Below are 16742 nucleotides of genomic sequence, written 5' to 3'. Positions count from 1 at the left end.
AGAAACTATTGGTGAATTCTCTGTAGTGCAGGAGTATTGGCCTTCAAGTAAAAACCACATCAGTGTGGTCTTCACCATGAACCAGTCATGAATGACCACTTCTAGTCCCCAAACCATTTTAACACAAAACATGTATTACTGCTAATTAGTCTGCCTAAGAGTGAGGTCAGTGTGTATAGATGGTATATGAACGTGTGTAAATGGCTTCAGGACTACAGCCAGGTAAATGTTAGGCACAAGGGGTGTGAATTTAGGAAGAATTTAGGATTTACTGGTATAGAAAGCATGAATATTGTCTACTGGCCCTCCTAATTGTCTCTAGAATTGCTAACAGCAAACGATTTGTTGTATGGTAATTTTGCATGTTACAAATACACTCTATTAAACATATTTGAGAAGTATAAAATTGAACTTGCTGGGTGAAATTATCTGAGGATGTTGGTAGATTTGAAAACAATGTTGCAGTAAAAAAAAATGATAAAATCTGGGCTGTTTCTGCCAAACTGAGAAGACTTACTAGGAGAAGAATGTGTTATTTCCCCCATGCCAGATTGATGATTACTTACTTGAAGGAGAAGTGGTTAGTTAAATGGGTATTGCAGACTTTTTTCCAGTTGAAATATCCATGTATACTGCCTGATGAATATAAAATGTTCCACTCTTAATACCATCTTCAGCATTATTTTTATATATATGCATCATCTAAATAATTGCAATACCCTTATTTGTACAGGACAGAGCTCTCAGAGTGTGTACTTACTCTGCAAGCAGCAGTGACACTGAACTGGAGCCAGAGTATGAAACAAGTTATTTTAGAACTGCAGAGGAGACTTTTGTAGAGTTAACAAAGAACAACAAACAAGGTAATTGAAAATCTGTACGTAAAAATGTGTATCATCTCCACTCTGAGTCAGCAGCAGATAGTGTCCTTTATTGAACTTTCTGTCTAGTTTTCACTTTCTACCCCCAGATCTTACTTCAGTCTAATTTTCCATTAACTTTTTATTACTTTTTGCTTTTTATTATGTACATATCTTCTTTTCCTTTCTTCCACAGTTTTTGCTAGCAAGGGGTTATTTGTAGGTTTTTATGCATAAATCCCTGCAGTGTAAGTAAAAAGAAGTCTTCTGTTACATTATTACAAATATAAAAGGTGACTATAAAGATAACTTCCTTTTTTTTCTTTTTAATTATATTAGCCAGTTGAAATAAAGCAATGATCAAGGCCACGATTTTCCAGTCTCTGTATCAAAATGCCAAAGTGGAGTGTCTCCTATTGTTCTCCATGTAAATATTGCCATTTTCAAGTATTAAACCTTTTTGCAAGAATTGATGGCAATTTGGAATTTACTGAATTCCAGTAGATAAAAGCACAGTAAGTTCTTGAGATAATAGTTTTAATAATAATGTGCTTAATAACCCAAGAAATTGCTGTCGTCTTGACCACTGGCTTGCTGTGCTGCAAGCTTCCTTTCGAGGCAGATGTGAGCTGTCTGAGAGGGGGAGGAGAGTGGAGCTGGTATCCTTGCCTACGCAGCCGATGGCTTCCCTGCAGGAGATAAATTCTGGCAAGTGCAAAGGCCAGTGCAGGGTCTCACCACCATTGAAGCCCTCACAGCTTAAGCTGATTCATAGGAGTTGTGCTGAACCCTCTGCACAGCAGTGAGCTCAACCTAGCAAACATTAGCACCTATAGTAGATATTGCAGTGAAGAATGTATTAAAAATGCCATGGATGGCTAGATACTGTTGACAGACACACTGTGCTGTTTAGTGTCTGCTGGGAGGTGGATTTAAAACATTTGGCTTTTTCAGAGCTAATTCATTTTTTGGTGATTCCACCAGAAAGAGAGCAGAGTAGGAAGCCAGGACATTTATTTACATTACATTTTATTACATTACTCCTATAACTTTATTTTTAATCTGTATGAAATGTTGCAAAACATTTAAGTCAGCCCATAAAGACTTCTTTTTACAGGTTTACACATCATGTTCTAATACAAGAAAGATGTATTTTGTTAAAGAGATATGCAGGCACTTTTTTCTGTATTGATCACAATTTGCAAAAAAAGGGTTTTATAGTGTGTAAGCAGTTGCATTAAATGGCGGCAGATTCCAAGTTTAATGATTCTTAAGGATGACTTTAAGTCACAATTTTACGTAGAAAATCCTTAATTTTGTGTGTATGCCTAATATTTTGGGCTAATAACAACTAAAAATCATAATTATGATTAAGACAAATAGAAAAGAAAATTATAAAGCATTATTGCAAAAGTATTTCTGCTGTGGTCATTCCTTATGGTCAGGATTTCTGTTCTATGCTCTATAAATGCAGTTCTCACATCATATTCAGAACAATACTTTATTCTGTGTTTAAAGATCTTAGCTTCCTTATGCTCACAACTCAGAATATCCATGTGAGGCTGAGGCATAGGCTGCAGCAAACCAATTCATAAAGAATATTTTCATATGTAATAATTGTATTTATTAGATGAGTCCCAAAAATATTTATGAGATTTCATTGGCTGAACAATTATAATGTTGGGGTGATTTTAATTTTCCATTTATGAGCAGGGAACATAAAGACTGAAAGACTGAGTGTCCGATGCAAAGGCTATTAAAAGTCAATGATAAGACCTTCATTAATTTAGTGAGCTTTGGATGAGAGTCCCAGTACATTGCTCAGTGTTACAGAGAAGGTCAGTAGAATAGCAGGGAATAAGCCAAATATTCCAGGTTCTTCTATTTCAACCATGAAAATATTTTGCTTCAAATTTCATGAAGGTTTTATCCTGATGCAGTTCTGTTGGAGGCACTGGAGGCAGAGGTTCTTCTAATGCTGTAAGTTATAAGTAGAGTTTGTGTAACAAAAAGTGTGAGGAAAGAAACTAATGATCATATAAGCCTCTATCTCCTGTGCATTTTCATGAAGCTGCAGAAAATTTCTTTGGTTTTGTTTTGATCTTCTGAATAGGTTTTCAGCCTTGGACTTTGAAAACTAAGGTTTTATTCCTAATATTCGTGTATTACAGTAGGATCTGTAACAGGGTAGGGCCTGTTTTTTACCTTACCAGTGTATTTTTTATACTGTTGTATTCATTAGTTAAAAATGTAGTGAAAAGGATAGAATTATCAAATATAGTAAAACTGAAAGTCATGCTAAGGGCACTTAGCACATCTGCCATGTAAGACTATTAAGAGAGAAGAACAAAAACTTAAGGCAAATAAATAAGTGTAATGATCACCTCAAATTAACTGTCCCTTCTATAATTAAAAAAGAAAGAGGATTAATTCTGGCTGTTTCATGCCATCTCTTTCGCATTGAATATTAAATATGAACAGTCTTATTTATGTGTATTGATTTGAGAGTTAGGAGCCAGTATTTAAATGCTGTTATTACATTGAACCCCAGATACCTTAAAACATTTAAAATACATTTTAAAATTGTAACATTATAATGTATATAGACTGCAGTTCAACAATTAAATATGCCATAATAGTATTATTTTTAACATCTCTTACAGCTGAGCAGAAAAAACAAAGTCAGAGAAAGTCATTTCTGGGGAACCCAATGTCAATCTTGGATTTATACCAACACAGTCTCTGTGGCCATTTTGGAGAGGATGGACCTGAACAATTAACGCATTACAGTTTAATTGAGCAGCTGAGTGGAGCTTCCAGTGAAGACAGCAAGGGCAGGGAGAGCCCAAGTGTGAGTTACTATGACTTTTATATTACTTATCCTTTTCTTAATGATTTTTTTATTTGTCTCTTGTTTTTTCCTCAGTGTGTTGATTGATAACAAAAACTGGCATGACCTGCAGAAGAGTAAAGATGTAAATATTTTTAGAACAGTGTTACGTTCTGATGTTCAACTGTCACAGAATCAGACTTCCAAAATTGACAAGTAGAGACAGGCTAGCACTAGCACTCTACCATTAGAGAGATTAAATAGAAGGATAGCAAGAAAACAGAGAATATCTTTTAAGACTGCTCCTTCATGTAGTTAGATAATCTGTATAGCAGAACATATAGTAAATCATCTAAACATCTGAAGTAGTATCCTGAAAATTCAAATTAAATCATGCTATGGAAGTCAGCTATCTTCTGGTCTCTTTTGAAATAACACTTGGTGTTAGCTCTGGAACTCCTGATTTGAGGGCTTTAAACGTTATTTTGAAGACCAGTTCTGATATGATTGGTGGATCTTGATGCTTACTTCATGTGAATCCACTTACTATTTCTGTCTGTAAAAACATTGAACCTGACATCATGCAGTATCAATAACCCTGACTGGCAACTTCTCAACCTGCTCTTTTCCTCCTCTTTTCTCATGCCTTCTCCTCTCATCCTAACACTTTCTGACTTTTTCTCTTGTATACTCTAACAAGCCAATTTGTTTAAAAATGGAGCCACCCAGCCATGATCCAGTTTAAACATTTTGCCTCCATGTTCAATCTTTTTCCCCAGCTCTTCTTTTTAAATAGCAGCTCTTTTGTTTCTGTGTAGCACTCAGCACATTTTGGGTCTGTTATGTCATAAACAATGGTGGTAGCAGAAAATGATGAATGAGCTGCTGCTTTTGTAGCATACTGTTGTAGTTCATAAGTGAAAAAGAATATTTATCTCTTCACAAATACCAGTTTACAGCTTCATAAAATCACTGTGCATTGTAACTTCAGAGGTGATTAACCAAAGTTAGAGGATTTCAAGAATCTGGGCCAAATGTGCAGAAGGAATGTGTAGAACAAACTGGCAATGCCCACTTTGCTCCAACTCTGCTGTCAGTAAAGCCCAGCTTAACTGAATTGACACACAAACTTCAAAAGAAAAATCCTGAAACTTATCTGCCTCATTTCCTGTTCAACCAAATTTCACTAGTACCTAGAATATGATTCAATTTGAACATATTTGGGTCATATTAGAAAGAACAGTTTTTAAAGAATCTGGCTTCATAGCTAAGAAGAAGAGAATTTAAAAAGGAAAAAAAAGGAAGGTAGCAGAAGAGTATTAAAAAGGATAGATGAAGGAAAATGCTTTGAACATACGCCTAATTCCTCATCTTGAACATCTAGAAATTCACAGCTTAGTTATGAAGATGAGATTAATTATATATATATGTATTATTTATATAAAAATATATAAAAATCAGTTCTGCCTTCTGAAGGCTTTTACGATTAACAGAGAAGTTAAGATTTGGTTCCACTACAGAGAAGTGGCTCAGAGTTGCATCTAGTTTTAATTAATTCTTCTCATGCAATTTTTGCATATGACATCTCTGCAATGTGCCCAATCAGCATCAAAACTTAAACAAAACTCATTAAAGTAGCCTTAGGATCCTTGTAAAAATCCACCATTAAACTAGAAGGCAACAGGTAGAACTCAGCACCAGCATTTTTCATGCATTGTGTTGGAGAGCTTTTGAGATAACTCTTTGAGGATATGAAATAGCTCTCAAAACAGCATTGCCTCTCAGTGAACAGTGAAAGCTCAGTAAAGCACTAGAGATTTGCCTATTAGTATTAAACTTTTCAGAATGACAAATAAGAGCCAGTAACCATGAAAAACAGGTTGCCCTGAACTTCTTATTTGAACTAGCACAGCAAATTTTTCTAAGCTGTAATTTGTCCATCCACAGTCTGTTTAAATTAGAACTGTGTGATCTGGAACATTACACCAAAAACTGAGGCACTTATGGCCAGGAACTGAAAAAAAAGAAAAACCCAACATAAATTGGGGGGGAGGGGAAATGAAGCTTTCATGCAGATTATTTGGCATTTTGAAAAAGGAAATGCTGCGTGCTTTGAATTTCATTCCCAAATAGTGTGTGAAGCCTTTAAAAGCTAAAAGAAAAAATAAATTGTTGTCATGGGAAGAATGAGGATTTTACACTGTTTGTCAAAAGAGCAGGCTGCTGTATCAGTTCCTCAGCTCAGCTAAATTGGACTGTACAGCACTGGTACAATAGTGGCTTCAGACTGGGTGCTCTAATGAGACATTCTGGCAGGAAGCTCTGTTAACCCGCTTACTATCTTATGAATTGTCTCCTCACTGAACATATTCATCAGCATTGCCCCAAAGTATATACACAACAAGTTTTATCAGCAAAGAACTATTGCATGGGAGGAGTTTCAGAAGGGAAACAACCAGTGGGCAATTGCTGTGAAAAAGGGACACTGCATGGGCAGTTAGAGGAATCAAGGCTTCTACACATTGAGAGAAATATTTATTGTTCCAGTTTCTTATGTATGAAGTTTTAAAAAGCATCCTGGTTAAATTCATTTGGCATTAAGACCAATTTTATTTTGCATTTATTTTGACCTGGGAAACATATTCTGAAATAATGTCATCATTTCACTGCAGAATTTTGGACAAGAAAAAAAAATACAGTTTCAAAGAAAGGAATAAGATGCATTGAATGCTGGGCATAAAACTTTCACTTAAATAAAGAGTCATGGTGTATTTGCCTCATGTAAGATTTTCAAAACAAGAAACAATAATTTTTATGTGTATCGAATTAATTTTAATTGAACAGTAACTTCTCTGATTTAGTAAAACATATATAGCACCTCATCTAAAGTCCACTGCAATCAGCCCATGGCAGACACCTGTCCAAGTGCAGCTTCAGTGAGGCCTGCATTAAACAGCTGTTCCTCTTCCTTACAGCAGTAGTTGTGCCTTGAGCAGTTTGCTGACGTCATGATTGCTACCATATTTTTGCAAGGAAGAAATTCTTTCACATTTCAATGAACTTACTGTTTAGACTTTAAAAGCTCAGTGGTTTATTTTTCCTTATAAGAATTCAGAAAACAAGATAAATTTCCCTCACCCAGGCCCATTGTTTATGAACAATGAGAACTAATACAAGACTTCTTATCATCTTCTTTATTCCCTTGGAAAAGTAACTGAGATGGTCAAAGATTTTATTACTTAATCATCCTTATGATCCCAAAGCATCATGAAAAATATTTTTTCTTCTCTATTCTTAACCAGCCACCACATAATTATTTTTTGTAATACAGCCCTTTTTGCTTTCCTTTGTCCCTACGTATTACTCAATTTGTGTCAACATCAAGGCTTGCTTGTATTTCAAGGCGTGACTTGAGCACTTTAAAGAAAAGACCCTTTGTGGAAGAGGCTGGTGCCCATCACAGGTTTTGTTTTCCCTTAGTTATGATAACATACATAACAAATGTGACATTTCGGGCACAGCTACAATGTTAACTGCATCAGCAATTTAACTAGGAGGCTCATTTAATGGAAGAGGTTGTATGTGCAATGTGAATTTACAGTCTTATGCAACACAGCAGAGTTTGTATGTGTTGTAGAGATGATTCATGAAGGAAATCAAATGCTCAAATCACTGTGTCTTGCAATTGAAGTATATATTAGAACTCACTGGCAAATACAGGAAAAGGAAGAATTAGAGAAGTTGCTGCTGGTTTGGCTGCACTTAGAAATGGGACTGATGTGGCGGCATTCCCAGATAAACTCAAGGTTTTTTACAGCTGAGTAAGCTGATTGAGAGTTAATGCTATATGATTGACTCATTGTGTTCACAAGGCTTCTAATGCATTGAATTAACAGAAAGGAATATTCACAAAAGGACTAGAAGCAAGAATAAGAAAGTTTGGTAATTGCATAACACTTGTCATCCTCAAGGATCCCAGAGCACTCGGCTGATTCTGTAGAGGATGTTCCAGCATTCCTGAATTACAGCAATAATTAAAACAGCCTAGACACCTCTGTAGGCTACACTAAACAAGAACAAGGAGAAAACAAAAGGCAGGCATGAGCTGCTTCTGTGTCTCATTCTGTGTCTCATCCTGTGTCTCATCACTCACAGAGATCAGTAGGTCTTGAGCTAGGATATGAATTAGCAGCACACTGGGCACATTCAGCAATTTAGTCAGACCTTGCAAAACATGCCAGCAAAGTTTATGTGCCTGATTTGGGTTCTCAGAGTCACTTTCTGAAGGTACTTTAGTCTCTCTGAAAGAGAGAAGCTCTTAGGGTCCTAAATAAAGCCCTCTTAAAAGACACTTTTAGGCTCTTAAAAATAGAGCCCCTCTTAAAAGACACTCTCCATAATTAAATGTCTGAAATAGTTCCAGGGAGACAGTGTACTCTGCTTTCACAGAGAACTAATTTTTTTCACATTCTCAGATATGTTGAAGGAGGGATTCTGCTTATCAAGTATGAAAAAACCTAACAGAATGAGTTTAGTCCAGCTAACAGTTGGAAGAGCTGCATCCTAAGAGTTCAAAGTGGGAAGGTGTACTGACCTATGGAAGTACTTGCTTCCTTGCCTTGACCAGCAAAAGGGAGCCTATGCAGCTAGCTTGTACTGAATACCAAACTTTCAACTCAAAGTTAGCAAGATGAACATTGCCCCAAGCTTTCCTCTGTGGGGAAGTAGTAAAAAGTAGCTGTTGTAGCTACTATTTGTATTTTAGAGAGTGAAACCAAACCTCAGTGCGCCCTCAAGTGAGCACTAAATAATTACCTTGCTTATACTTTCATAATAATGAGAGTTCCTGCAGCTGGGGCATCACTGGGTATCAGGCTAGCTGCTTGGTCTCAGGATCTCAGTTTCACTGTCTGTAAACTCGGGACAGCAATACGTATCTCAGAAGGAAAACAGTAAATGCTCTAGGTGACCTAGGTCTTAGCTTCTCTTGTACAATGTGTGTGATACTGCAAATACAGAATTTGAAGCAACTCCTACAAAATATTACACTAGAAAGTAATAGGAGATACAAGGTGTCCCTTGTCAATAATAGAAAGTTCCTAGATGGGCTGGATCAAATCCAGGAATTAGTTATTATGGATTTCTATGTAATTCAGCCTACTGTCTATCAAGCACAGAAACCTCACCTTCTCTTTGCTGTTTTCCTTGCCTTGCTTAAGAGAGAGGAAGGTGATGAGTTGAGGAGGGAATCAGTTTTATTTCCTTTCCCAGCCTTGATGAATGCAAGATGTTAAGGAGGATACTGCCATTGTACAACTTGTAGATGGGGAATAAGTCTGCAGACCCATTCACCTGTCTTCTGTTTTAAGATCAATGTTTTCCTTCTGTGTAAGGAATTAGCACATCAAATCATTGCATATGTTTATGGAGGTGGTCTATTAACGTAAACATCAGTTGATGCCAGCCTAGAACCAGACATTCTAATACAGTCAGGATCTGATATCCTTTCATCCTCTCTGTTACAAAAAGTGAAAATAAAATTTACTGTATTTGTGCTTTTGTATTCTATCTTCAAAACTCACATCATTAGCACAGGATGTATATCAAAGATCCAGCAACAGTTTTGTAAAGGACAGTATAACAAAGGGAAGGTAAACTACCCAGCAGACTTGTATGTCCGTCTAGGGCTCAGCACCTCTATTTTGAAAGCAGAGCAAACTGCCTCGCCCAAAGAGAGGGAGCATGCTCTGAGCACCGTGCTCAGATTGGTCACCCAAGCCACAGGTGGTGTAAAACCGCCACGGATGGTACAGAGCCACGCAGACATAGCTGCTTGGTTCAGAGTGCACCTCAGTCATGGCAGACCTGAAGGGGCCCAGCTGGAGCTGGGCTGCCCCCAAGTTCTCGTGCTGCATCCATGCATGCTTGCTCAGAGCTCTCCTAGACCTCTGCCTCCAGAGCTGGTGCTGCCGGCTGAGATCAAGTCTTTCTGCTGCCACTGCAGGGAGGTCACCGAGAGCACACATACGAGGCTTTACTGGGCACAGACTGGAGTACTGAAACAGGCACTCTGCACCACAGCCTCCCCTGCTCCATTTCCTAAATGTGGTATGTATGGGGGTCTTTAAGCTACACATGTTTCCATTTGTCAAATTGTCTCAAAAGAATTTACCCACTGACAGGCTTGGGGCTGCGAGACTTCCTTTGTATTTAATCAAAGGTTTTTGATTCTCAGATGAATGATGCAATACTTGTTCCATCATAGTAAAGACTGTCTGAGTAATTACCCAAGTTGATGTAAGATCCATTGTCAGGGGAATTTTATAGGAGTATTTGACAACATAAGTGACAAAAACCACAGGAGCATGCTCTGATAAGAAAACAGATTTTACCATACCACCCATGGGAGTAGTACAGAATTAAAAATATTTTTACTAGCCTCAAGTCTGATTCAACTCATGTGGGGAAATGTGAAATTAGAAATAAGCTATGATTTCTCCAAACATCAACAAGTCCCACATCTCTGCATGATTGGTTTTTTTCCCTGCGTAGGGCAAGTTCACATTCTTAGACCTGCTACTGAGCCTTATATTCCTAATCAGGTCTCATTGTTTCTAGTATCTTGCTGTCAAAGTTGCCCTCAAAAGTAAAGTGAAGAGACAGCAAAACAAACAATTTGAAGACTGCTAGGCAGTCTCCTGGGACCTAAGTCTCACTTGACGTGTATCACTTAAAAGAAATGTTGTGTAGTGTGGAAGAACATTCTTACAGTTAGCCTGAGGAACTAGCTTGGCAACAATAAAAAGCTGCAGTTATAGAGAGACTCATTTCTCTCCCTGTGCCTTCTAGGTGAAACAGCTGAGGCTTCTTACACTGCTGAGAGTTTTAGTGAAAAATCAGGCAATGGAGAATGGCTCAGCAAGGAGGATGGTAACATTCTCCATAACTTTTTAAAGTTTTTAAAAGGCTGTGGCAAGGCAAAACGACATTTGGAAGGCAGAGTCCGTCAGAGAAAGTAGCTGTTTTAATGTAATGCAAGGGATATTTTTAGGAAAAGCATACCCTAAAAAAACCTGGAAGCTGTTATCTGCTGGTACGGTTCTGCTTCTAGCACTAATGGACTCAGTAGTTTTAGTATTGTGCACCAAATCCCATTCTAACTAGCCCTCCAGCTGGTGTAAAAGTTCTATTTTATGTTTGGTTAGTGTATTTATGGGAACGGGTAGGTGGCGACATTTTAACTCAAATATCTTTTAACACAGAGTTTTAAAAGCGTATTTGGATATTGGTGAGGGACAGAAAGTCTTTGGCATAGTACAGCAGGCTGGGTGGCATTTAAAACACATGGTGTGCAAGGCTAGCAGGAGAATAGTTTGGATGTGAGTCTGAGAGAAGATGCGGAGGAAGTGAAAAGCTGCAGCTACAAGAGGAAAGTTAAGGGCTTGAAGCATCACTGGCATGTAGGTGCAGTTCTAGTGGCTATGGCACAGTGTCATATAATGCTAAATCCCCAGATAACTCACAGCACCAAGTGAAGTATGCCCATGTAGTTTGCTGAGTGCCAAATGCAGGTGTGTGAGCTTTTCTGATTTAAGGCAACACACTGAGCTGTCCTGTGACCAGAGCTGGAGTGTTGTGCTCACTGAATATAACCCCTTTGGCACTGTAAGGAGGGAAGAACTTGGCTCCTTTTGAGTTGAAAATCTTGCTCACTGGAGCAGAAACCCCATATCCCACCATCTCAGCAAGTAATTTCAAATTACAGAGAGAACCTTGTCTTTTCAGCATGTAGGAGCAGCATAACCACATTACCCACTGGCCCAGATGTCACAGAGTCGTGCAGCTCATTTCCTGGAGTCCCCAAAGAAATGGTCCAAAACTGCTTACATACGAATGCCCAGAGCAACACGGAGCTATACAGAGCTAATTTACAGTGAGCCTGATTGAGCACAGTATTAGCACAGCTCCTTTATGGCCTGGTTACTCTGGAACATTTCTCAGCAGGGCTGAGTAGCTGCAATAAGCAGTGTTGAAAAGACCCCACTGCATTTGGTCCCAGCCCACCCATCTTGCTCACTGATACCTTAACATCACACTGCACTGTGCCTTTCAGATACACTCTGAGCACTGTAGTGTCTATTTGACTATATAACTGAAGATTACATAAGGATTTAATAGCCACTGTGGATCCTAGCTGTATATAGGCAGATCTTTTCGTCTAATAAGAACCAAAAGTACATATTGAATAGAAGTATCATTTGCTAGTGATTTGCTAGTGATTTCCCTGAGTGGAAAATGTTCTGAGCATATTTTTCAAAGGTTTGACAGATGGAGCTGCTATGATTTGCAGCATGGCCCAAAGTGCACTTAATGTTGCTGCCATTTGTAACCAGACACTCTTCAGTCCTCCATCTTTGGAAATAAAACTTTCGGTTTCATTTCTCTCTGTGTTGAATTGGAATATGACAATAATACTGTAGGCCAAAATGGAATTCAAGGCACATTAGCAGCAACAAATGATAACTATTAGTAAGTTTGTGAGATAGTGTAATTGTTGTAATGGTAGAAATTATATTAGTAATAAAAAAAAGCTAAAAAATAAATTTGATACAATAAACATTAGATTGACTCGATCAAGAGCAGTAGGGCAGAGAGGTACTCAGTGAGCTCTTTGTTTTCTGAAGCTGAAAAATATTTTGACTCCCAGAGGAGCATGTGATTCGCAGAGTTAAATGAGATGAATAACACTGTGATATTTTTTTTTTTAATTTTTTCCAGCTGAAACTTGCCTTCCCTGTCTATAACAGTGATATGTTTTGCATAAAGCACTCAAACATCATGCAGGGAAGGGTAGGAAATGACTGATCTTTCAGTATGAGAGTTCCGTTCTGAGCAAAATACATGAGAAGTAAGTTGCACAGCTGGTGCTAGCAGGACTTGTGGCCATACACTGAAAATCTGTTACCAAACTCTTCCTTTTTTAATACTCTGCTTTTTGTTTTCATATGTACACAGACAATAGTATCCTAATCAAAACAGTCTTTGAAAATAAGGCAAATTTTATGGCAAGTATCAGCAAAAATCACATTGAAATAATTTGCAGGTGCTTATTGTTTGTTCCACAAGCTGTTTTCATCTCTAAAAAGCAATTCACCTTTTATTTAAATGAGAAATTAGACTGGATTTTCTGCAATATAACACACAGATTGTTTAAATCCTTAAGAAAAAATATTAGTTAAACATTTTTTAGGAACTGAAATACTCTATAGCAAGTCCCAAAGTGAAATATTTTATTTCTTACTATATTTTTAGGCCCTGGTATGTGAATTCCAGGTCTTGCGCATAATTCATATTATTTTAATGGAAAGTAATATTTGTATTTGGTGGAAGAAACAAACATGGGATTTATCAGACTTATCAGCAAGAACTTGACACAGGGAAGTTTGGGAAGTTCGTAAGATATAGCTATGTAATTTAAATGTCTAATTACCTTTCACAAAGGCTAAGACAAGTGACATAAATTTTCATAGCACATGTGAGAGTCCTCCCAGCTGGTACTGCCCATCAATCCATCAATGACCAAGACACATCCTGATAGCCCCATTTCCATTAGTGCCACCTTCTCTGCATTACTCCATTCTTTGATCATTGATAGAAGTCACTAAGACTTTTGCATACTATAAAAAGCCTTAAGAACTTCCCTTAACTACTCTAGTGTTATTCTCAGCAAATAAAACCCTAAGTGATTATTTGAATAATTATCTGAATAATTGCCAAACATTTAAAAGTTATTTTTCCGATATCTTATTACATATTCACGTATCCTATGGGTTATTGAATGAATGCTCTGTAAAGCATAACGTAAAACAAGACCTCAGATGGATTTGGGTGGATGAAGAATGAAGTGGGTGGGAATGAAGAAATTAAATATGAATATATTATCCTGATGAGCATTATGAAATTAAAATGTTAACCATGCAGTAATAGCCTATGATATGTCTTAGAACAGGAATGTCTAAACTTTACCAAGAGACTGTATCTGCAGAAAAGTTACCAGATTGGGAAACTTGTTGTTAGCACATGTACTAAGATACAAAGTAGGTTTGAAATGTAGGAGCTTTTCAGACAATGCCTGAAACTGAGGAACAGAAGTAGCTGAGCAGTTAGCTTCCTGATCATGGTGGCAAGAATTACGTTGCCCTGCATAGCCTAACTGGAGAGTCTTGTTTGTGGCCCCTAATTACTAAAACTATAGGCCATTTTTTTTAAAGCTTCATTTCCTAATAGCTGTGCCTAAATTCGTATTTAGACACTTCAGCTGCCCAGTTTTCAAAGGTGCTAGAAATCTGCAGCTTTTGCTGGTGTCTCCAACAGATACATATATTTGGATCCTGTGAAAATCATGGTATTTATATAGGTGCTCAAAAATCGGTTTAGATATTCTTTCCCTATCTGGCAGAATTTTGATCTGTAGCATCCCACTTCTGTGCCTTGGCTCTGTGGGGAATGTCATGGAACATCAGCAGACATTTTCCCCTGAGTTAAAAGGAAGGCCAAATAATGTGTATTTTTCCATCTGGTCCTACAACATTAAGATCATGTAATAATGAAACTTTCTGTATTTTTAAACCCATTTCTTTATTGTATTTTTCATAACATTAGTGTATGAGAACTAAAAAATGCTAATATTTCCATTTGTATCATTTTACAGGGTATTTTTATTATTACTCTTACTGGAACATCATACTTCTTTTCATGTTTCTGAGAACCACTATAACAAGCCAGGGTACCAGAGAGTTCAACATTTGTAATATAAGATTTCTATAAATGAAATCCATTGTAAAATCATGGAATCTGTATTACAACATCATTAATAGCACAGCAATGAAAACAGATGCAGCAGAGCAAGCCAAAGAACAGCAGTCACCATCTAAAAGCTGCATGATATGGAGAGCTGTAGCCTTTCTGGTTAACTGCTGAAGACTAAATAGCCTTTAGAGGTTCTGTTTGCTTGTGGTAGTTTCATCACTTGTAGTGACAATAATAGAAGATGAAGTGCCTGGCTATGCAGCAAATTTAGGTATGAAGACACCTTCTTGTCATGTTTTACAAGGCAAATGCTGTTAGTTTTTTTCCTCACATTACATAAAAACTATTTGGTTGCTTAGTATGATTTTTAAATGGAAAGGGGTCTAATACTGATGGTATCTACTAGTATCACACACTGCATTTAGCTTAGCAGTGTCCTTCTGTTCCTGTGAAAGTGTTTGGGAACCCATATATTCTCCAGCACAGCCAAAAACTTCGATACCAAGTAGGGAATGCTCTGGACTTGTGATTTCAGGTATCTCCTGTCATTCCTGTGGGAGATGGAGCTTCTTTTGCCTCCATATCCTGTCTCTTTAGAAGTCAGTCAGTCAGGGCATCTGGATGTCAAAAGATAGAAGAATACAGATTTATGAAGGCATCATTATATAGATAATTACCATTCAGATTTACTCAAGGGCAGAAACTACTCAGTGTCCGCTGGCCCTACGACACAGGGCATGAACAGACGCATATCTATAGGCTCCATAGGCTCTGGATAGCAGAAAACCCTTGAGCTTTTACACCAGGCAGTCCAATAGAAATAAAATCATAGAGAACTCAAATTGATACATCAGAGTCTGACTTGCTGTTGCTGGTGGCATTAGCATTTGCTAACCTGTGCTAAGCCAATTTTGTAAGACAGTTGGGAGTTCAACAAACCTATGTCAGATTGTATTTTGGAAGAATCTCAAGCATAGGGGAAACTGGTCATGTTCTGCTCATTGCAGCAGATGGTATCCCATTTGGTGTTTGTTAGCTTTGTTTGCAGCTCAATGTTTTGTTTCTAGGGGAACTCAGTAAGTTAAATAATTCATCTCTCTAATGCATCAGGAGTCTGATCCAAAGTCTACTGAAGTCAGTGCAAAACATTTGATTAACTACCACATACACTGGATAAATGCCAGGTCCTGTATGTTGAAGAGCACTTCAGATGGTCTCTAGGGAGGACAATACAGGCCTCTGTTGTTCCATGATGAATTTTTTGCCTGCAAAAAAAAAAGAAACAAAAAAAAATTCAAATAGTGACAAAAAGCTTAGCAGTTTGGAGTGCAGGGCTGGAGATCAGGATGAGGTTCTGGCTGACTGTCCAAATTGCTAAACCTCTTTTTCTATTAAATTCACCATTTTTAAATAAAGAATATAAATAATACCTTCCAGCTGCATTTGGAATTTAATCCAGTACTGTGAGCAGGCTGCTTTGAGGGCTTTGAAGGCCCCACAGCAAAGCTAGGCAAATAATCATTATCACTTAATATTCTCATCAAGCATTCTTACCCAAGATGGGATCTTGCATTACAAAGGCTAAAACCACAAACACATCGTCCCTTTGCTGAGGAATTTTCAGAATGTCAGAAGCAAATTCACACCTGGATCCTGCAAATAGTTTTCCATAAGCAGAACTATACCTACCGCCTTCAGCAGTCTGGCTGTCCATACAAGGCTCCTAACAATGTCTGTGCACAGAGGAAATTTTTAATCCATACTTACAAGTATTTTAATCCTGAATAATCTAAAATATCGAAGAAATCAACACTTCCAATATTTTTTTTGTATTCTAGTAAATGTCAAATGCTTCTTCATTTTCAGCAATACTTTTCAAATTATTCATTCACTAGTGGGGCCTGGGAGTTGCTTTATTCTGTATTTTTATCCAGATATCCTGTTTTGTATCACCTTTGGCCATTCAGAAAATGAGTGCATATTAGTTTTACGTGAGTTTTGTGTGTCTGTGTGAATTCCAGTTGTATTTTAGTCCTCCTAGTGGCCTATTATATTAATAATCTTCTAATCTGTATTTTAGGCATAGGAACATGTTCTGTATTGCTAGTATCTCACAACAGTTTGCAGCATTAATACTGCAACACTTCTGTCTTGCTAAGGTCAGTAAATCTTCTAAAGCCTTTGTCCACAAATCGATTCCTGTGGCTGGTTAGCACTTCATATACACGTTTCTTTATTTATAC

At 37.6% G+C, this 16742-nt stretch overlaps 1 protein-coding gene across 1 annotated transcript in view; it reads left to right on the top strand.

Moving 5' to 3' along the window:
* Positions 1-16742, top strand: part of NCKAP5 (NCK associated protein 5) — a gene marked incomplete at its 3' end in the record, with an annotated part of 395713 nt that overhangs the window by 364657 nt on the left and 14314 nt on the right. The window contains exons 17-18 of the mRNA XM_080620860.1: positions 734-863; positions 3524-3711. Coding sequence (XP_080476986.1) covers positions 734-863; positions 3524-3711 — 318 coding nt within the window. The remainder of the gene's footprint in view (positions 1-733; positions 864-3523; positions 3712-16742) is intronic.

This window comes from Psittacula echo (genome assembly GCF_963264785.1).
Source record: "Psittacula echo genome assembly, chromosome: 6".
Classification (NCBI taxonomy): Eukaryota; Metazoa; Chordata; class Aves; order Psittaciformes; family Psittacidae; genus Psittacula; species Psittacula echo.
The sequence above is the reverse complement of the archived record's forward strand: the minus strand, read 5'-3'. Positions and strand labels throughout refer to the sequence as shown.